The 23886-nt window shown below is 36.7% G+C and overlaps 1 protein-coding gene across 1 annotated transcript in view; it reads left to right on the top strand.

The window, feature by feature from the left end:
• The window catches only part of NEK10 (NIMA related kinase 10), a 96761-nt gene that overhangs the window by 33678 nt on the left and 39197 nt on the right, over nt 1–23886 (top strand). Inside the window, exons 23-25 of the mRNA XM_065628844.1 lie at nt 12205–12334; nt 12895–12965; nt 18394–18607. Of these exons, the coding sequence (XP_065484916.1) occupies nt 12205–12334; nt 12895–12965; nt 18394–18607 (415 nt within the window). The remainder of the gene's footprint in view (nt 1–12204; nt 12335–12894; nt 12966–18393; nt 18608–23886) is intronic.

The raw sequence follows: 23886 nt of genomic DNA, 5'->3' as shown, positions 1-23886 counted from the left end.
TTCTCATACCCTGTCTTCATACATTGAAGTTCACGTCAGAGGTAGGACTCTGGCAGTTCTTTTTCTACCTCTTTGTCCAGCTATTTAGATGTAGGCACGAGGATAAAGTGTCACTTACATGTGGCAGTGTTGCAGTAAGTGGTCTTTTGGGACATTAATTGTCAGTTCTACTCCACAGGCAAAATCATGGAAGCAACAACCCTTGCATGTCTGCAGTCAGAAAAGAGAACAAGGACTCAGTACTGATGTCTTTGTATTAAAAACGTATGCTTGAGTAATATTTAAACTGACACACTAAAACATTAAAGTCTTTCCAATGTCATAATAATTTAATAATCTTAAAAAGACTTTGCAAACAGCTGAATGCACTGGATGCCACCTTCGAGGTACTTGGCTAGTACTGTGTGTGATGGGGCTTTTTGATATAGAAACCTGTACACAAGGAATGAGGTGAACTGATTGTTTTAACACAAGTCATGAAGGAGAAATCAGAGCCTACAGACCTAATCAGTGTCTGCACTAGATTTTTTTGTGGGTTGGTTTGTTTGTTTGTTTGCATAGTTTAAGTAGAAGGGCTATAAAATAATCAAAATATCGGGAATGTGTATCTACGAAGAGCAGTGATATTAGTTCCTGCACAAGGAAAAAAGGAAAGGAGGAAGAGAAAGAGCTGTGAGACAGGATTGTCATTTTAGAATGGCAGAAATTGCTTTCTTCTGAATTGATGGGTAATAGTTCTGGGTAGTTTGAGATGTAACTCACCCTTCTTGGGGCAGGCAATATAGTACAGAAACAAAATAATAAGTGGAAAAAGTAGTGTCTGATGCTTATTGTTTGAATTTGGCTATGCAGCATTATGCAGAGTGGTTCAAATAAAAATATATCACTAAATGTACCAAACATGTTTGGTTTTTGGGTTGGCTGAATCAGTTTGTTAATGCAATTTTTTAAAAGCTGCCTCATCATAAAATAATGGCAGACACTCTTTTATGTTTAGAGAGGGGGTTATATAATTTATGCTTTGTAATTGTGATCTGCTTCATACTAGGTTTTATTCTACTGTCATACTCAATAAATTCCTTTTAATTGGTTGTCCTTGAATTAAGAAATCCAGCAATGTGTATGTTTAGAATACCAAATGTATTAAATGGATGTGTTTACACTTAATACATTAAAAACTGAGAAAAAGACTGCTTTAGGGAATTGATAATGAATTCTGAAGACTTCTTCCAGCTCGTAAGTCACCAGAAACAATCTGCTTCAAGTTAGTGGTGACAATCTTAATTATCCTGCTGTCTTGAAGGCCTTCCTAGAAGACACAGAGCAAATTGTACATGGTTATAGAGAATGATGTTTGCTTTCATGTGTACCTGCCGTTTCTTGGTTTCACAAAAAGGATTGTAACTTATGAAGGGGACATATTGACAATAGATCAAGAGTTGTAAGTAAAAGTTAACAGAGTCATGGTTATGGTAACTGCTTTTGTAGTTGTAGAAGTATACAGAAATTTTAGAAAAACTCTGGGAAATGAAGTAGATTTTGAGATTGGGATGAATCCTATCATAATTCCTGGAGAACTTAACTGACCTTAAAAAGCTGTTAGGAAACTGAAGAAGACACTTCAGGTATCATTAAATGTAGCTGAGAATGTTCCACGTTAGTTGATGAACTAACTTGATCTTTCTGAAACATAATTGTTCTAAAATGTTCAAAAACTGATACTCAGAACAATGTTATGTAAGATTTGCCTTTTTGTGCTAAAGTCGAAGTGTTTTCTCTTTGTGGTATTTTAAGGAAAATAAAAATAGAAGTATAGCTGTAATAATTTTGTAGACTCCATGATGAATTGAAACTGCTGTCTGGAAAAAAAAAAAAAAGTACTGTTCTACCAGCATAACAGATTATAAACCAACAATGTACTTCTTGGAAATAATTATTTCTGGAGAACTTGTATAACAATTTTTAATGCATATTAATCATGTTTTTCCCCTCAATGGCTTAAGACTTCTAATTTATAATCCCTTTAGATCAGATAATGATTGAAAGCTTTTTATTAGAATAAGATTAGTCATTTCATCAAACTAATTTATGAGCTTGTAAATGTCTTTTAGTCCAGTGTTACTGGTATTTGTTTGCTAGACTTATTCTTTTTTTAGTTTTTCTTTTAAGTAATGTCAAATGAGAGACATTTAGATGAACTGTGTTACTTTGACATCTGAACTGCAGGAACTTGGAATACTTTTGATGGTGATGGTTTTATTTTTTTGTGTGTGGTGGTTGTTCTCTGTCTGAGATATCAGCTGTATTGGTATCTTAGCAGATTCTGACTATTTCTAAATCTTGACTATTTCTTGTTTTGCTTTACTTTGCTGCTTAGTATATGGTGTGCTGTTTCCAACTGCCTTAGTCTTTCCTTGGTTTCTTCTATCACTTTTATATTATTTCTTGGTGGTGGGTTTTTTTAAAGATTTTTTTTTCTTTTTTTCTTTTTTTTTTCCACAGCTGAGTTTCTGTACAGAGCAATGATTTTGTTGTTACAGTGACCTTAATGGTAGAATAAGTGAAAGCACATGCCGCTGTCACAGAATAGAGTTCTTGGACTCTATGGAGACGTTATTAGAGTAAGCATCAGAGTGATAAGTGTCCATGTCTCATTAGAGAAGTGTTAATACTGGAATTTTAAGGGTCTGCTCTTCTCTTTTTACCCTTTCCTATTCTGTGCAGTAGTATATTCACTGTATACTTCAAGGAATGACAGGACAGCTGTGGCTTAAGAATTACTGGAGGCGCATGAGGTATGATAGGCATCTGACCAACAGAACAGCCACATCAAGAGTTGACTAATAAGTGAGAGGCTGAATGTTTGTAATACTCTTCTAGCATAATCAAAATAAAGAAAATAATTAGAATTAGAAATAGGGCAGATATCTGGTTAAGAAGTGTTATCAAAGGGCATTGATGCCTTCTAAATGAACAAGAGGTTCACGTTTGAGTCAACTGCAAGCAAGACAGCCAGTAGTCTTTGTTTCCATTTCCTTTCTTACTATAAGTGACCATATTTTCTACTTGAGATGCATTCCTGGTCTTATCAGAGTCTTAATTAAAGTGGACATTATGGAAGAGTCTGTTTTGAATGAAAGGGAGGAGAGGTAGAAATAAATTATTTGCTGATACTTGGATAGTTTTTGTGATTTTAATCATTTGAAGTTAAACTGCCATTAGTTATGTTACTCGCATTGGCAACCGACACTTTCCACAAGAGTCCTCAAACTTTTTGGTTATGGATGGTCATTGCTTACAGGAATGTCATAAGGAGGTTGATTTCAAATACCCCATGATTTCAGACAGACGTGTGTATATATATGCATTTGCTATCTATTCTGATGAAGAAAGCTCTTTTTCTGCATTATTATTCAATGTTTAGGCTCTTCACAGTTTGAGCTGCACAAGCAAGGGTCAATGATTTTATGACTAAAGAGGTAGTACAGTGTTATCCAGGGGTGTAGCAGTGAACTAGATATACGATTCAAGCTGCGGACAAGTAGTCTGTGTATGTTTATAGAGATCAAGGTGCCCATTTATTAAATTAGGAGATGCAGGAGTGCGTTGTAAATGTAATTTCTTGGTAGGTTTTGTTAATTTCTATATACGAATTAATCGGTACAGTATTTTCTTTCTACTTGCTATGTCAAGAAGAGTTAATAAGGGCTTGAGGTCATTCCTGGAAGGAATTTTAGAGATAATTTAGAGAAGAAAACTGTGGAATTAGATGTTTTTCTCATCAGAGGATCATGTGACAGTTCAGTTTAGGTCACTTATTCTACTTGCTTCAGGCCCGTTTCTCAAGGGTGCCCAATACTGTGGTTAGGGAGTGAGCTGAATAGAATGAGATGATTTGATATCTCAAACCTCCTCCTTCCTTCTCTTTAGTCTTTGCCTAGTTTCCCATGTAGCCTTACTTTTTCAGCAGGTGTTTGTGAGCCATCAAGCAATGAAGTATTTGCTAATATTAAAATATATAACGAGTTATGTCTAGATTATTATGCTGTGTCCTGGTGCTCATATTTCATCTACTGGCTTTTGTGAGGGTTTTTGTAAGCATCTGGATCAACAGACTTTATTGAGATTTGGGAATTTTAAATCCTATGTAAAACAAGACAATGAAGTTACCATCTTATTCATGTCAAATCTTCAGCTGTCTGCCCCCTTTTTTTTCTTTTTTTTTTACAATTAATCCATACTGAACATGATTGCTAGACAAAAAAGTAGTTACTAGTTAATTGTCTTTTATATTACGTTTCAGCTAATCCAAATACTTGCAAAGTCATCTAATTCATACCTAAATGTCAGAAACGAGTTACTGTCAGCAATTAGTCTCTGTGTGGCTGGGATTCATCTTGCATATATGTAGTAATTCAAAAACTAGACATCTTAGTCAAGTCAAGCAGCTAGATGACTACTGAAAGTAATGGAAAAAAATAGACACTTCAATAATGAATTTAATCCCATCTGTCTTAAACAGCTATTTTAGGATGAGATGAATCAACCACTTGATGTGCCTGTTTCCATTTGCTACAGAGGGAGCTGGAGCACTAGTTTAGTTTAAATCTAGTTTATAGGAGTTTAAATTTAGGTGAAATTAACACCTTATATGAAAGCAGTTATTCCAGATTTAGGTTTATTTCACAATTGCTGTAGAAATGTATTTGCTACTGTTTGTGGTCATCTTCTTGCAGATACATTTTTTTCCGTGTCTCCCTTTCAATTTTAAATAATCATGTGATTGCTTGATGGGCTTGGTTATTTGGATAAAGGCACTAAATGAAGTTCATTCTGAAAGGTTCAATAGGCAAAATCCTTTACTTTTGCTTAAGTGTTCAGATTTCTGTTCCATACATAAAAAGAAAAAATAAACATGTGATAACGAGGTTAGAGAACTGACCTGGCTGAAAAATAATTTAGGTTATTTTCAGGTGCATCAGGTCTTTTGGCCTGATGCATAATGTGGCTGTAGAGTTACATGTGCTGGGACAGCAGAGCAGACAGTGGTGTGACTAAGAGCAGCAGGACTAAAACAACATGTTGTCTTGCAATATTTTTCAGATATACAGGCTAAACAACTTACCACGTGTGAGGCTGGTTTAGCCTTCACAGTTTCATAGGTCCTCTAAGTTTTGCTGGGGAAAAAAGTAGGTATGAGTGACCATACTTAAAACTTAGGAAGAAGACCTTGTGCTCTGAACATGCTTCTGCTTTGGATATTTAATGATTCAGGTATGAAGATGATTTTTGGTTTTGTTTAACAAAGCAATAGGAATAAAGAACAATAGAGTAAGCTTTTTAAAAAATGTCTTTTGATTTGTATTAATATGTGAAATTGGTGAATTAGAAGTGAGCTGATGGCAGTTTTTCATGTGTTCTAGAACACTGTCTCATTATGCTGCTAAAGATCATAAATTATTTTTCAAAGTTTTGGCACCTGTAAGCAATAATGTGTAGTGTTAGCCTACATAAAAGCTTAAAGGTTTGTAAATTCAAAGAAATACAAATCAGTTGTTGAAGGACTTGAGGATACTGGTGGATGGAAGATTAGACATGAGCCAGCAACGGGCATTTGCAGCCCAGAAGGCCAGTCGTATCCTGGGCTGCATCAAAAGGAGCGTGGCCAGCAGGTTGAAGGAGGAGGTTCTGCCCCTCTGCTCTGCTCTGGTGAGACCCCACCTGGAGTCCTGCGTCCAGCTCTGGAGCCCTCAGTGCAGGAAAGACATGGACCTGTTGGAGAGGGGCCAGAGGAGGCCACAGAAATGATCAGAGGGCTGGAACAGCTCTGCTGTGAGGACAGGCTGATAGCTGGCTGTTCAGCCTGGAGAAGAGAAGGCTCAGGAGAGACCTTATTGTGGCCTTTCAGTACTTAAAAGGAGCCTGTGAGAAAGATGGGGACAGACTTTTTAGCAGGGCCTGTTGCAATGGGACATGGTTTTAAAATAATGGTAATGGTTTTAAAATAAAGGCTGGATGGGGCTCTGACCAACCTGATATAGTTGAAGATGTCCCTGTTCATGGCAGGGGGATTGGACTAGATGAGCTTTGAAGATCTCTTCCAACCCAAACTATTATATGATTCTGTGATCTTTATTTTCGAAACTGTAAAATAAAACTCTCAAAAGTGGAGTATAAAACATCTGCTTCTCTTTTAGACAGAGAGAAACTGCATATGTGATGAAAGAAAGCAGTAAGTTAGTGATTTCTCTAATTTGCTGATCAACAGCAGTGTAGCTGAAAGCTACAGTGGTTTATTACTGGGATGTTGTCTTTACACATTCTTCAGTGCTCGTTAACATTTCAGATTGAGACAGACTATACAACCTTACTACTATTTGCAAAGAAAGGTGTCCTTCCACATCAAACCCGTCCTTTTTTTGGAAGATTTTAGTAAAAACGTAAGGGAGGTATTTTCGTAGAGTCTGCTGTATGCTACAGTTGTTAGTGGCTTGTCACTGACCCCAGGTTGGTTTTGCCTCTCTATAGACTCTGTAGGATGTGGAGGAACTTTCTGGGCAGAGACAGGCAGTGCTTGGACTAGAAAATGAAACTGTTGAGATAACACTGATGAAAGAGCAATTATACACGTGAAAGTTACCTCTCTTAGCTGACTTCACCCATTTTAAAATTACATTCCCCACTTGGTGACAAGAGGATTTATTACACCATAAAATTGTGAGCTGAGGTAGTACATTTCTTCCCTACCTTCATATGTTTTAAAAAATTGTGGAAATGAAGAAATTTTCTATAGATGTCAGCAGAGGTTTAGGATGCTTGAAAAGATGTCTTCTGTGAAGAAATTTTATATATATTTAATGTTTTACAAAAATATTTAACATAATTTGTAATGAGAAAAATGTACACAAATTAGAAGACAATGTATTTAATTATAATAGAGTTACTTGGCAACACACTTCAGAATAGAAAACTGAGAAGGCGAAATTTTTAAGTAGTGATGGAAAATCCTATTCAAGCTTCGTCACTCAAAGGATGGACAGAATATCCCCAAAAGGCTTGTGTTGAATCCTTCTTGTAAGTGAGAAATGCAAATAGCCTTCAGCAATGTTCACAGAAGGTCTTTAATCAAACTGTCAGTTTTGTGGCTCTTGTTTCTTCTTTCATTGCTTTTAGTGGTAATTATGAAGCTATAAAGCTATAATACTGAATGTCTATCTGTAGCTTACAGCAAACTATCCAGAGAGAAATTGTGACGAGCAGCAGCAACTGCTTTTCTTTTTTTTTTTTTCTTTTTTCTTTTTTTTTTTTTTTTCTTTTTTTCCTCCTTTGGGATGATGTTTATGGTGAGCAGCTGCTTTTTTTTTTTTTCCTTATCTTTTTTTTCCTCCCTTTCTGTGATTCAGAGAACTGATTATAGGGTAGATCCATGTTTTTTTCACACTGGTCTCCAAACACTTACAAATTATCCTGCAGTAGTTTAGTAAAATGAAAACAGGAAAACAGGACACCTGGTTCATAGAAATGTAGAAATGGTGCTGAAACATAAGGATACCCTTGATTTTCTCATTCTTTGGAGTGAACTTGGTGGTCTTGCCGCTTTTCCAAGAAAACAGACATTCATTGAAACAGGAGAGAATCTGACTTGATATTAGGTAAAGTTTTTTCACCATTGTAACACTCAAATGTAGAACAGGCTGCCCAGAGAGGTGGTGCATTTCTTTACCTCTGAAGGTTTTCGAAACACTACTGGATAAATCCCTGGTGAGCCTGGGCCAGGTTATGCCAGTCTCATTTTTACAGTGAATTGGGGCAGTTAGAGGTGCGAAGATTTTGTAAAGCCCTTCCTCTACTTTGCTTTGAGTTTTCCCAGCAACTAAAAAGGCTATCCATTGCAAACAAGTATTATTTTATAGGTATTTTAACAAAGATATCTGAATAACTGAAGCTAATAGAAGCTGCAGACTCTTTACTATTTGAGACAAACAAACAAACAGGTTTATCAGTGTGTGACAAACTTGTCCACCATCTCTCCTACTGTCCTGTCTCCAACAGTGGCAATAAGTCAATATACGTCGGGAAGGAAGAATGGGATAAGCATGTTTGATACTTTACTAGCCTCCAACTATTTTCAGCTTGGGTTGCTTCATGAACTAGATATGGTTTCTGGGCATGAGTGTTTGTATGACCACTACAAGCTGCAGGAATCTCCATCAAAATGTAAATAATTAATTGGAAGAACGATAAAGACTAAAAGCAATAACTCTGTCATTGTTAAAATCTTGTGTGTATACTTCTTATTTGTTTACTCTTTCATTATAGCCATCACCTCTTCTGGGAGTTAGTCTTGAAGAATCACTCTCATTTTAATTAATCCATAACTGTCTAGTTGAAATCATATCTCATTTGAAAATATTCCTCATACTGCAGGATGACATATAGCAGGCTGTTCTTAGACCTGTCAGAAGTACTTGGATTAGCCAGGGAACACTGTGCCAAGACAGGTCAGGAGTGGCTTGTTGAAGTTCTGTGTAGCTTGGGAAAGCTTCACCAATTGTGTCCCATGTAAAGTCAACCTGAGAGTATTGACAACATTTCTTAGAATCTTTAGAAGCTCTAGAAAATGAATGCTGTTTTGCAAACATCATTCCCTCAGCTCGCTCTCTCCTCCACCTCCAAATTCAGGACTTCTTCCTTCATTTTGGGACTTCTATCCACTAGTAACTAATGTGAACATGAGTTAATCCAGTGAGGATAGTCATCTTTCGTATAGGTATGTCATTAGGTTGGGATAGTCTGTTTGTATATCTCTGTTAAAAGTATTCTTAAATAAAAATAATAACAAAATAACATTAGTGAGCAAAATCATAACTGAAAGCTTGGTTGCAAACACGTCTCCAAGGCCACGTAGAGATTATTTGGTGAAATGGTCCTCTTTTACAAGTAGCACAAATATTGACAATATTTTATTTTCTTAATTTTTAAAAAATCCTAGTAGTATGGAAAGCTATTTTCTCTATTTAAAATAGCTGTTTAATTTTGCAAGAGTTGTTCAGAAGAAAAAACAGATAACTCTTTGGACTAAGCAATGGCTTAATCAAATTCAAGATTTATTTTAAGGATGTTGGCATAGAAGAGTTAGTAATTATAAAAGTAGTGCTGATATGTTAAGCAAAAGTGAACTTTCTGAGAAACGGTTATAAACCCATCTGCTCAAGGATGCTGAGAATTTGGAGAATTGTTCTGTGGATATATTTCTGTGTCTTTTATTTGGAAAGATTTAGCCTTGCTTTTGCTATGGAATTTCATTCAGTGAAGGACGGTCCTATAGTTAACATAAGGCTGCTGAAGTAAGCTTTTTCAGCTTGAATACATAGTTTGGAAATGAGCAGTGACTTGTAAACCTGGAGGAATACAGTAGTGATTATCTTGAATAAGTTAGCTGCAAGAACTAAATGACTAATTATATAATATCTGCTGCCTCTTTTAATATCCAAGACTGTGGATATCATAGAGCACTACGATCAGCCCTTGGAGCAATAGAAATGAAATTCTTTATCAGCTCTTAGAGCTTCTCCCTTTGTGTATTTTGTTTTGACCCTGAATGTATTTTATGATGTGGACATCTGTTTGCTAAAAATCTCATTAGTCCCACTGTCTTATTTCAGCCAATTGAGATCTCCTAATGGAAGAATTAAAGGAAGACCCTACCTTTACAAATAAACCAAAAAGTGGTCATATCAGTGCTACACCCTCAAACTCATTTTTGCTGTTTGTAGCTAAGACTGATTTTGTAGGGTTTTCATGGAAGAAGATTCAGAGTCTGGTTTTACTCATTCTTTCTGGTCTTGACCAGACGGTGACAGTTTATACACAGTTGTCAACTGCATTAGACAAACCATATGTACTCCCGCCACCCTCTTGGCTGTGGGTGGCAGCATGCAGGAACAGAACTGGCTACTTTCTCTGCTCAGCATCCCTCAACAGAGCGGATCCAAAAGATCCAACTCGACTGCAGAGCTGTTTTGCTAGTCAACAAGCACTGCACCCCACCCACATTCCTAACTAGCAGATGGTGAGGCAAGCCTGTTGAACATGGTGAGGGATTTCACTATATCTCTTAAAAGTAAATAGAAAAGATTTGAAAATTCTATTTAAAAAATCTAAATTACAGAATTAATTAGCCTTGAAAGCATAGCATCATATAAATATAGGATTTTATATTCTCTGTGAAACTTTCATGGTGACCTTAGATAAATATTATTTCAGTAAAGTGCTTTTTAAGCATGAGACTGTTTATTTAAGGTACTGGTCATCCTAATGCTCTAAATATCAAAGACTTCTGACTAAAGACATTTGTTCTGGAATAAAAGATCAACTAGTACTCTACTGCAAGTTCTTTTGACTTAAAAAAAAAAGGCATCAAGCTAGTTTCTTCCCTGCTGTTCATGAATACAAGATTCTGCAGACCAGGTCATGGTTGCTTCTGTTTCTCTCTTGACTGTATTCAGCTTATTCTTTCTGTGATTGCTACGTGACTTCTTGCATAGGTACCTAGATATGGCTCAAATAATCTCTAGTTTGGGATTCTAATATTATTTAGTGATTTACAAATAATAATTTACAACTAAATCTCTGTATGCATGAAAATTATCACTAGAGTGAAAGGTTGTGAAATTCAAGTCAGATTAATTTTTCTGAATAGAAGCATGCTTAGAACTTTATTAAAACAGGGGCTTTGCCTTGTTGAGTTCACCATCTATACGATAAGTTGCAATACTGATATTTGCTCTAATAGGCACATTTAATACATAAAAATGAAATTTCCGCAAGGTCATCTAATGAATTAGTGTCACAGTGAGGAATGAAGACAGTCTGATTACAGAAATGGTATTATGTTCTAACACCACGTTCAACATACTGTATTCCCCTCTATGTAATAGCAGCAGCAAAATTCAAGGAAAATTGCTGATTTGGTTTTGTCCAGGAATTTATATCTTGCTTGATCAATTTTATCAGAAATGTGTGATCTGTCAGTCTCTCTCACTTCCCACACTCTGACTTCTGTCCTGACTTTCTGTTAAGATCACTTAATTTCTCTTCAGCATAATAGTTCATCTAATGGACCTCAGCCCCTTTATTTAAAAAATCTGTTTTCTGCCTTTGTACCTATCAGCAGCACACCTTCTACCAATATACTTTATCCAGACTGCATCATGAATTGAATTTACACAGTACTTCTCAGCTCTGAAATAAGGCATTTTACCAAAGATAGCAGTAGTATAATCATGAAGTTGATATAGCGGTTCCAAATTCGAAGCTGAAAGGAAAAGGAAAACAGGTAGGTTTTCAAGTTGATTTTACAGATGAAAGGTATCAAGTATTTTTTTATATCTCTGAATAATTACAGAGAGAACATGCTAAGCAGAAAAAAAAGCCCACATTATGTGATATGATCTTTATTTACTGCTAAGACTTGAACTCCAGCATCAGAATGTCCCTGCTAATGTAAACTATTATCATCCAGGTTTATGAAATGTGCTGAGGAAATTAATAGAAGTGGAGTCTGCTTTGTATGGAGTGAAAACCTGAAATTACTGCCTTCTTCCTTTTGCTTTAAATGGATCTACAATGTTTTTTTATTATTGTCATTTGGCTGGCTGCTGAGTGTCCATGTGGCATCCTCACAGAGAATGCTTTACAGTAGTTTTAAGAGGATGAAAATTATATAATGAGTAAAGTTTATTTACCCACATTAATAGCGAAATCATATCCATTAGCATTCTAAACACACGAATCTTATTCAAATCTTTCTGATATCTGAATTACGAGAGGATGTAATGTGTCTGATGTCTAGTCCATTATATTGAAATATCATTGTTGTAAACAAGTTATGAATGCTGTAGTTCATTTGTATCCATTAAGTCCAAAGACATTGTAACATGAAATGAGTGGAAAGGACAAGGGAACAAAATATGAACCACTAGTGTTGTGAGAAGAACTGCAGTAGAAGTGGAAAAGCTATTAAGTGCACTTCCACTTAAAGAATTTGGCTGCTAAAGGAAATAAAGGTGACCTTTTGAATGTAATTGTGTGTGCTCTGAAAATATGGTGTAGTAATTAACTAAATATTGGGTGTTTAAAAAAATAAGCCTACTTCTAGGTGAATTAATTAAACACTTGTGAATTGCATTGCTTTTTACTTAGCCCTGAAGTTGTAAAGAGTGAGCCATACGGAGAGAAGGCTGATGTCTGGGCTGCGGGATGCATTCTTTATCAGATGGCAACTCTGAACCCACCGTTTTACAGCACAAATATGCTCTCCTTGGCAACTAAGGTATTTGGATTTGCCAGATCAACCTGCCAATTATTTCTGCATGTGTTCACTAGATCCACGAGAATTTATGTTTGAGGTTATTGAAGCACAAACTCCTCTTTGGTCTGATGTGTGAATGAGTCTAAGGGTTTAACATTGTACAAATTACTATTTTGCCACACTAATTGCAAAAATTGCTTGTAAGTGTTAGTACATTATTACCTCCCAGACTAGCATATCTCTGTCATTGCATGTAGTGATAGGGACTTTAGATATATAAAATTTCTTGATGTACTATAATACTGGATTTTCTATAGCATTGTGTATTACACCTTTAGGACGAGATCGCAACTAAAAAATGTTTCCCTTATTCAGATATCGTAGCCCTTTGGTCTACAGTGATTATGTATGCTAATGTGGATACCTGATTAGAAGTGACATTCTGCATTAGAAGATGTGTTCTAAGTTGTTTTGCAAGTTAGAGCTGATGATGTAATCGAGAAACAATACTTATCATATGGGATCTTCAAATAAATATTGGAATATTTTTCTTCATTTAACTGTAAATTTTTTTTTTGCAGATAGTAGAGGCTCTGTATGAACCTGTGCCAGAAGGACTGTACTCTGAAAAAGTTTCATTTACCATTAAGAGGTAATTACTCATCTAGTTTTGTTTCTGCAGAAAAGTTGTTTTGTTTGTATGTTTCCAGGAGTGGTAATGTGACAGTTTATTGACTGTAGCAACTGCCAGTATTTGTCTCTGAATGTGAAATATCTTCTGATTTAAAGAAAAATGGAGGTATCTCCTTGCCCTGCTAATACCACATGCAGTATAGTTGCATACATGCAACTGGAAAACTCATGCCAGTATAGTCAGCACATTTATCCAGCCAGTATAGACTTTGTGCTCAGTACTGAAGTTTAATACCAGTTTGTAGTTGATTCCCTATGCATCGTTGTTGTTGGTTTTTTTGTTTTTTAGGTTTTTTTTTTTTCCCTCTCATGAAAATACAGCATTTTGAGTGATTTTTCAGGTGGTGTTTATGGGCAAGGAAATAACTCTGTTGCAATGTATTATTTATAGGTCACTGTAAGGTCACAGTCATAGTTTTGTGTGTTTATTTGGCTGATAGAAATGTTTCCCACTACCTTCTAGTCCTGTTAGCAGGATAGCAGAGATAACAAAGCAAAGATAACACCATAATGGAGGGAAAGATGAGCCTGTATTTGTTCCATTCACTCACCACATATTTCTCTTAGCTATGGATACATCTTCCTGGTGATAAGGTAATGTGTAAAGCATAGAGAGTGAATTAGTGCACTTCTATGAGATTTAGCTCCCTTGATTTTTTCCGTTTTAGAAAAACTCCACTTAGCACAAAAATGCTTTTACTTTCTCACTTAAATGTTGAATTCCATCTCTAAAAAGCACTTTACTGTACAAAGACTGTAACATTTTATACTATATTTTATTGTATAAAAATGTTTCTGTTATTGAAGGACCTTGAGTGTGAAGGACAACAATGGAGAGGATAGGAGCTAATAGAAATAACCTTTACACTTAAGAGGTCTTGAAATGAATTTTAATATTTCAAATATTTACATATATTTGTAGTTAGAATAACTGCCTTTATTAATTCATTGCTTGCTATTTAAGAATAATATAGTGATCTCAAATGCATCCAGAAAATATCTTCCAGTCACATCATATCAGTATTGGTATTTATTGCATTCTCCTATAAATTTGAAACACATCTTTATCAGTGACTTAGATAAAGTTATGCAAGTATCTGGCCCTCTGTATTTTCCTTCTTTTCATTCCTAATAATGAAGAGAAACTCTGTAATAGGAAGTTTTTGTGGGGTTTTCAAGGCCAGCTATTGAGTTATTTATGATTGTAGATATTGTGGCTGTATTAAACAGGTTCACTGAATGTCTCATATCATCAAGAGGCTGGCTACTATGGAAGCTAACTGGTTTAAATACATGATTAAATAGGTATTTGCATGAAAATATTAATATTAAGTTTCCCTATCACATAAGAGTTGTTCTGCTTATTTTAATAGCAGTGGGAAGCACATTTTTTTTAATGTTGATTCCCTTATTATGAGTTAATCTTTAAATGAAATATTATGCTTAGGTTTTGGCTTATGCTTTGTGAGATATTTAGAAAGAATAAAGAACATTAAAGATAAGCAGTAATAATTAGATTTTACTTATAATACAGATGAGGAAACATTAACAGAAATGAAGTTGTTCTTTCCAAATGACTGGAGCACAACACATATTCAAAGATGGATGTCATAAATAGAAAAAATAATTTATTGATAATGATTAGAAAAAACATTGAAAGCTTCACATTGCAACTGTAAATTTGCATTCAGTGTTATCTTTATTATTCAGTATTGTTATTATTAAAATACAGTTTTGTTGGATTAAGCTACTAAAGAAAGTTTTGGACTCAGAATAATCAAAGTCCTTCAAAGTTCAACATTAGTCTACTCAATGTTTAGTCATAAATAAAAACATGCATGGGAAATAGATTTAGGACTTATCAGAAGTCTTTTCCAGCTCACATTGTTATCGTAAATTTTAACCAATTTCATTGGTCCAATGGATTAGATTATTGGATTAAAATTTTTAAAAAATCAAATGGAACATTTCTTAAGGGTGAAAAGTTTGCATCTCTTTAAAGTAAATATAAAATTTTAAGTGAGACTGATCAACAAAGTTATGAAAATTAATGAGATGAATCTGTGGATTCGAGCAAATTTAAACAAAAATATTAAAGTCAAGAAGTTTAAGTACTATAAAACATTTTCAAAACTGCTACTTTACATGACAGTTACGTTTATTTAGAAAGTACTGTTGTAGGAAGTAGTAAAATGATTCTTTGACACTTTCTTTAGGGAAGGGTGTTGGGTTAAGTGTATCTGTGTGCTAGCTGCTCAGTAGTATTCTTCAGGGAAGTCATAGTAAATTATCAGGTTCACTGGAGTTAACAGATTTAAGACCATTGATAGTACATGCACAACCGTACATACTACCTACAAAATATTTGGAGGATTTAAAAACAGACCTAATAGAATATTACTGCTGCTACTAAACAGCTACCTAGAGTGCCTGAAACAAGAACCATAGAACTGTAGAGTAATTTAGGTTGGAAGTGACCCCCAGAGGTCATCTAGTCCATTTGCTCAAAGCAGATGCAATTAGATCTGGTTGCTCATTGCTCAGGGTCTTGTCTGAGTTCTGAATATCTTGAACGATGGAGATCCTACAACTTCTCTGGGACCTCTTCAGTGCTTGTCTGCCTTTGTGATTAAAAGTAGTAGTAGTAATAATAATCCTTAGAACACAGCAAAGTCTGATTAGATATAACTTGAGTCTATTGTCTCTTGCCCTATCACTGTGCACCTCTGAGAAGCAGAAGTAGATAGCAATCAGATCTCTGTGTGGGTGGCCCAGGTCCCTCCGAGAACAGCCCTTCCCCATGTATCAACTGATCCCTGCAATTTGGTGTTCACAAACCTTTTGACAATGCACTCCATCCCATCATCTAGGTCATTAATAAAGACTTTAAAGAGTACTGTACCCATATCAATCCCTGGAGGATGCTACTTCTAGCCACCAGCTGGACTTTGTACTGCTGATGACATCTCTTTGCGCCAGGAAGTTCAGCCGATTATCTACCTGTCTTATAGTCCTGTGGATACTGTGGGATATTGTGTCAAAGGCCTTGCTAAAAGAAAGCTACCCACAACATATACTGCTCTCCGCTAGTCCACAGAGCCTGTAATCTCATCACAGAGAGCAATCAGGCTAGTCGGGTATGACTGCTGTTTAGTAAATGTTTGGCTGTTCCCATTTGCATTCTTGACCTTTGTGTGCTTGGAAATTACTTCCAGGGGAATTTGTTCTATTATTTTCCCAGGGACTTAGGTGAAACTGACTGGCTAGTAGCTTCCTAGATCCTCCCTCTTGCTCTTCTTGGGCACACATGTGATATTCAAGTTTTTCCAGGCTACAGGAACCTCCCTCTGATCTTTTCACACATGAGATATAGTGGCATTGACCATTTGCATCAACACCCTCAGGCTCATCTCATCTGGTCCTATGGACTTGTGTGTGTTCAATTGGCTTAAATGCTTTCTCACTATATTTTCTGCTGTGTGGTAATGCTTCATGCACATGGATTCTACAGGCGTGCTCAAAGAGCTGGAACACTTAAGGCCAAAGTTTCCTAATGAAAATGGAAGCAAAAAGGGGATTGAATGCTCCAGCCTTTTCCATGTCCTTTGTCATCGAGTTACATAGTGGGTCCACACTTTCCTTAGCCTTTATCTTCTTGTCAATGTACTTATAGATGGCCTTTCTTCTCCCTTCCACATCCATTGCTAGTCTCAACACCAGATAAGCTTTGGCTTTTCCTAACGCCTGTGTAGCCCATTGCTGCTTCCTACATGCAGGAGTGGGCTGTTCCTGCACCTGGAGGTGTCCCTGAAGATTAGCAAGCTCTCCCAAGCTTTCCATTTACCTTCCAGGGCAGTCTTCCACGAGATTCTACCAGGAAGACCCTTAAACAGGCCAAATTCTGCTCTCCTGAAATCCTGTGTTGTAACTATGCAATCTTTCTCACTTCTCTCCGGATTTTGAACTCCACAGTTTGATGGCTGCTGTAGCTGAGGCTGCCCTCAATCTTCATATCCCTCTCTGGTGGTTCTTTGTTTGTGAACAACAGGTCTGGCAGAGTGTCTTTGCTAGTTAGCTTCTGAATCACCTACACCAAGAAATTGTTGCCAACAGATTCCAGAAACCTCCTGGATTGCTGCACTGAGCTGTATTACCCCATCGGCAGATAGGTTAATAGGCCCCAATGAGTCTGAGTGCCTGCAATCATGAATCTTCCTCAATCTGTCCAACAATGGCTTCATGGACTTCCTCTCCATTTTGGGGTGGTTTGTAGCAGTCATTTACCACAATGTTGGTCTGTTCCTCTGATCCTTACCCATAAGCTCTTGACTAAATGGAGCCAAGTGTTGGACTTGCACGTTGCATCCCTCCTTATTTGAGCCTTTCTCCATTCACTCAAAGAATTGAGGAGAACACCACCTCAGCCTGCTGCGCTTCACATTTGACCCCAGTGCTCTCTAGTCACTTTTGATATGTTCAGGGTCGGCCCTGGTAGTGTCATCCATGCCCATGTGAATCAGCAGCAAGGTGTAATAGCCCAAGGGTTAGAAGAGTCTTGGTAGTATCTTCACAGTGTCCTGAATCCAAGCCCCTCACAAGCAACAGGCTTCACGATCATCAAGTTAGATCAAAGAAATGGATGCCTCTATTCTCTCGATCTCAAATGACTGTCAGCCGCTGCTTCTAATTTGTGATGTCAACACTTGATTTACACTCACCTGGCTCAGATGTGTCCTCTGTTAGATCTTGTTCTCCCTCACCTGTTCCTAGGTCACTATCCCTGTTCTGTAGTTGTGTATCTGTAGTCAGAGGAAAAGCCTTCCTCTGTTGGCAGAAGTCATAAGTCTCCAGCCTACCTCCTCTTGGGAGCCTCCATCAAATGCTTCTTTGAGGGTAATCTCTAGGTTTTCCTCCTTCTTTGCATTGTTTGGGGGTGTCATCTCTGCAAAGTTTCCACGAAGATCTTGTCTTTCTCCTGTAAACCCTCCTGGCAGCCCACTCATCTCCTTCACAGCTGCTTTGTCCAGTGGTGCAGCACCTTGATTAGAGCACAGTCCCCACAAGGGAGGTCAATGTCTCCTCCAGCCCCAGGAAGGACCACCAAGTACTCCGCAGTGTGTCTGGGAGTGCACAGCAGCAGCCTCCCCATTGCAGTTCCATCTGGGTCAGCGCCTCTGATGTGCCGAGGAGAATTGTTCCAGCTGATGGCAGAGATTGCTGTGTGGTGTGTCAACACCAAGGCTGCGTGGTGTTAAACTGTCCCATGCAGGCTGGAGCAGAGTGCTGGCCAGCACGGCTTGATAAATACCAGTAGAGGAATGCCGTGGTAGTAAACAGGTTTTTAGAAAGTAGTAGTTTGCTTTCATTAGAGAATGTTCTTTCTGTAGATGTTTGACTCCTGATGCAGAGGCACGTCCAGACGTAGTGGAGGTCAGCTCACTGCTGTCTGATGTGATGATGAAATACCTGGATGTTTTATCCACCTCTCATCTCATGTTGGAGAAGAAACTGGATCGGGAGAGGAGACGAACCCAGAGGTACTTCATGGAGGCTAATCGAAATGCAGTAACCCAGCACCATCAGCTTTCCATTTTATCACAAGTAAGTAGATGTATTAGGCTTTATTTTTTCTTATCATTGTTTGCCAGATCTGAGAAAATAAAGTACAACAAAGCAGAAAATAAATCAAAACAACCCATTCTTTCAGAACAATTTTCCATGCAGGCTCTTTAATTTTTTTTAACAAGGTATTCATTCATTTTTTGTGGACATGTTTATGCAGGAAAAATAACAGTATCTTAAAAACTGCTATCATTCCATGTTGGAAAATGGCATTGTTATGGAGGTACTTGCAGTTTTGATAGAATCTGATAACGTTTAATTATTACTGCACACTTGTGAATGGTTTGTGAATAGGAGAATAAAGGCTTGCTAGGGTGGAACAAATGGATAATCTTGTGTGTGATTCACAAACAATGAAACCCAGAAAATGGAACTTACACAAATATAATTTTTAATTACAGATTGCTAAATAAAGAACACTGATGTTGATAAGGTATTTGCTCATGCTTTCTACCGTCTGATGCAGTTCTGCAGAACCGCTTCTTAAAATTATGCCATTTGCTTCAGGCTGTGTTTTAAGAACCCTTCATGAAGGACATCAGTATTTTACATAATGAACCAAACTTGTATATGATCTCAGAGAATTTACATTAAAAAAAACCCCAATGTTTTTGTGTAGTAAAAGCTCACTGTGAAAATTATTGTTATGGTCATTGTGAAGCAAAGTTATAATTTATACAGCTACTTTTGTCTGTTCACCTATTGTATCTCTCTTAGTTTCCTTTTATTAGGGCTCAGTAGTTTTCACTGAAGAACCTCTGTATAGGAAAAAGATTTTCAGGAACACGAGGTCCTGAATTCATGGATTTATTTTTTTAATATGTTCTTTTGTCTTCACCTTCCTGGCCAAACCTAAGACTTGTAGAAATTGTTAACCATTTATTTTGAGTAGTTTTTTGACCTATCAGTCCAAGATAATTATTTGTATTACACAATTCCATTTTTTTCAAGAAAAAGAATGCAAAAAACTTCCAGAAAAAATGTAACAAACTCCTGTCATTTGAAACATAACAGGTACTGAGGTGAAAGAAAAATACCGAGTAGCATTTATAACTTAAAACAGTATGAGCAACTATTTTCCATGTTTTTTGAGTTTTCTTACCTTACACATTTGGAAACTTGTTGTATGTCATTATTTTTTCATGTCTTGATGTCGTTGTTTTCTTGCATAACTGTGATGAAATTTGCAAAGAAAAAAAAAACGTGCTATGGGTGGAAAACTGCTTGATTTGGGATTTCAGTGCAATTATCCTGTCTTTGAGAGAACAGTGCCCTATCCAGACACTTGTAAGATATAAGAGAAGTAATAGCTTTACATTGAAGTTAGACTACTCCTGTTTTGTATAAATACTTGAAAAATATGCCTATCTACACACCAAGATTTTTGGGGGATAATGGCTAGTCTTCTCAAGGAAGGAATACAGTAATTCTAGTTCCACTCCAATGGATATTTTATTATGTATATTTAAAGACATGGGTACAGAATTCTACAGAAGCTGAGTGGCGTATGGCTCAGTAATGAGAAGTGGTGGACCTAATTGTGTGTTGTTGCTGTGAAAAATAAATCAGGCTAGGATCTTTCGAATTTCACAGAAGTGCTACAAGGAAACAGAAGGAGCCATGTTGTTTCCATGTTCTCAGTATTGTAGGAAAATGTTATGAAGTTGGAGGGTTTCTAATAAAGAGAATAATTATTCCTGAAAAGTTTGACTTCATACTTTAGTTTGACAATATTCTGACTAAAAGTACTAGGAAGAATTTCAAGCAGCTGTTCCCAAAATAAAAATTCTGTGAGGTATGGACAACCTAATTAATCTTAGTCAAGGCCTCAGCAATTCTACAGCCAGGTAATTTGTCATTTTCCCATGGTGTTAGAGAATTCAGTGTTTCTGCCATGTAGTTCAATGTTTTGTCGAAGCCAGCTACCTTATACGTTTTTGTCTCTCTAGTAAAATATACTTGTGGCCTCCTTTTTCATCCCAGTTGTGTCATATTGTGAATGTTTCTGAAATTAAGAGTGTACTCTCTGTCCTGGTTTATGGAACTATACAGCATAGATCTTTTGGAGCCAGAGTGGAATCTATTTTATAAGTAGTTTAAGACCAGTATGGAAGCTGATAAGTAGGCAATTGAAAGGCAGGTCAGTAGATGATGTTGGAGAAGGGTAGTTACTTTGCCTGGCAAGTATAGCATAAAATCCATGCTTAAAAATACTCCTAATGAAAAGAATCATTATTAGCACCTGACATAAATTATTACCTTTTCTTGTTTTCCATAGAAATTGTTGTTTATGTAAGAACAGAAGCAGATTTAGGAATGAAAGGTGTTCAATAGAGTGCGTTCAGTTCTGAAAGGTTAAGGTTGCTGACTTAACACAGGGTACAGAGGACCCAAACAAGTAATAATAATAGTAGTAATTATCTCTCACGTAGTACCTTTCCTTTCAGGGTGGTCAATATTATAATTTCATGCACTGGGTAGGAAAAGGTGGAGAGGAAAAAGGTAGTTTGTATAAAGTCATCAAACAGGCCAGTGGCAAAGTTGAGTTTTCTGTGTTCCAAGCCAAATCTGAGTCTCAAAACAGTAGTTGATTTAACTAATAATGAAAGTATCTTTTTAATATTTTCCTATAAGGAGATGAGAGGATAGCCAAAGTGAGTTGTCTTCTGTCTAGATAGGATTTTTAGTTGCAGGTCAACACTGGCCCTTCCAGACCTACATCTGCAGGTATCAAGGTATTGCACTTCTGGTGGATGAGGATGCTACTGAGCAGAGACATACTCTGATTATTCTGCTTGCAGCCAGCATGGTTATAGCCTAGGCTAAGAAACCTACTTGTCTCTCTCTCTTGCAGAAGCAGTTCAACCATTTATTGGCTGGAAATAGTGAACAAGCTGTATAGCAGGTTTTTTCAGACAGGACTACATCTAAATTAAAAAGAGCCTGGGGAGACCTGAAAAGGCTGATGCAGTTTCCTGTCTTCTCTCTGTGGCATAAACCTTTATAATCCATCTGTAGATATTAATAATTGAGTAGATTATGGCTTTTCCAGATTGGTTTAGAAACATGAACGGTGTACCTCAAGTCTTGAGAAACATTGGAATTTCTTTGTATGTCCCTTGTATCACAAAGACCCTAATGTAAATAATTATGAAGCATTTTGTAGGAATGCTTGTAAATACAGAGCGTGCTACTACTCTCACTCTTCTTTATCCACAGGAATGGATTTTATTTATCCCAATCTTCTTCTTCATCCACAGGCATGTGTGGCCAAAGGGGGAAGGGTTAAAGGTCATGGTTTAAGAATCCATTCTTTTGTAAGCACCCTGCAGGCTGCTGGCAACTCTTGTAATTAAAAGCAGCCATCAATTTCCTCAAGTTTTTAGAAGAAAAAAGGACGGGATCACAGCTGCTATCTGAAAGGCAAAAAACCACAAAATGTTTTAACTGTGTTTTCACCAAGTCATTTCCCCCCATACTCAAGTTAAGTTCTGCACTGTTGGCAATTGTTGTACTAATAATCATGTTAGTTTCTAAGCATTGCCACATGCATTACAAAGTAGTGCTTACTTAGTAATTTGATTTTAATTCATCTATTTTTTTTGTTAACTCAGAAAAAGACAAAAATTGGATTGATGTTAATTTTATTTACCTTTTTCTTTGTGTATAGATATATATTTTGCTCAATTTAACCAATCGATGTGTGGAAGATATTTTTTTTCCTTAAAACTGTGTGTGAATGCAGCAACTATTTTTCTATTATTTGAAGCAAAGAGTATATTTGATTTTAAAACACTTAGAATACAACGGCTTATCATGTTAGCTTAGAATATTCAGTTCCTGTTTGTATTCAAAATTGGTTATTAATTTTATGAAAAAACAAAAGGGCGATAGTGCCTGTGCACTGCTACATACAATTCCTACTGCTTTGGAAATGAGTGAGGGCTCAGGAATGTCATGAAACCTTAGCGTTCCACAAATTGTTTTCTTCTTCCACCTTTCACTCCAATGATTTTATTTTTACACCATTCTGTTTTGGCATTTATATAGCAGGTACTGGAATTCAAGTTTAAATGTTAGAAATTACAGTTGGTGTGATAAGAAGAAAATAACCTTTTTAGATTTATACTATTTATGTTCAGAGAATAAAATAACTATGCAAAACCAGGTATTTAACCAGTCAGTCATAAAAATGTCAAGGGATAAAAAGTTTCTCCCAAGGCAAACTATGCTAAATTAGAGAACAGTTTGAAATCAGCAGAAGTGCAAAAACTGTCTTTACAGTCAGTAATCGTATGCCTGAATAAGTATTTTTTTTCAATCTGAAGATAGTGTCTGGGAAACGATGAGGATGCCTGAAGCACTGTCAGAAGATAAGTGGATATCCTGGGCATACTCATAGCACATATACGCTGTACTGTACACTGTATCTGCAGTTAACATGATGCTTTCAGAAAATGTTGATCTCGCTTTGTATTCTTGAAAGAGTAAATGTGTTATGTATGTCTTGTTTCCAGTTGATGATAGATGGACATATGCATGTGCGCATATGGGATGTATATGACACTTGAATTTTTCAGACCCACTCTTAAGTGTCATATAATTGCTCTGAGAGCACTAAGTCCAGAATGTACCCAAAACACTGCATTTACTGAGCACATTCAAACCTGTTACATAGTGTATGAACACTTAGTTCTCGCTGCAGGATCTCAGCTAGATGCAACAGCTGAGTTGAACACTTAGTTACTGCTTGATGGAATTAAAGTCTAGCCTAAATTTTACTTGCTGCAGCCTAAGCTGTTTACTTTTTGTCCTCCCCACAGTGGGAATATGTAAGAGTTATCTCCTTTGGGTTATATCTCCCTTCTGTAATTTTTCTTTGGGCTAAATAATCAAATTTTGTCAGTCTTACTTTATAAGTCATGTTTTGTAGACCTCTGATTATTCACGTTTCTCTCCTTTGCTGTTTCTCCACATCTTTAATGCGTAGCGTTCAAAACTGGACTCAGTTATTCCAACTGAGAACTTTATTGTTACCAAGTAGAAAGATTACACCGTTCTTGGAGATGATTCACTTTAAACATCCCGGTATGATGTTTACCTTTTCATAACAGCGTGGTATTGTTGAGTCATGCTCTGTTCCTCATCAAGCAAAATCCCCATGTCTTCTCCCGCAGAGGTGCAGTCTGCCCAGTCCTCCCCCAGTCTATGAATTTGTACAGTTGTTTCTCCCTGCTCATAGAACTTTGCATTCTCTC

Source organism: Caloenas nicobarica, chromosome 2 (genome assembly GCF_036013445.1).
Source record: "Caloenas nicobarica isolate bCalNic1 chromosome 2, bCalNic1.hap1, whole genome shotgun sequence".
NCBI classification, from domain to species: domain Eukaryota; kingdom Metazoa; phylum Chordata; class Aves; order Columbiformes; family Columbidae; genus Caloenas; species Caloenas nicobarica.
Note: the sequence above shows the minus strand (reverse complement) of the source record. Positions and strands in the feature narration are given on the sequence as shown.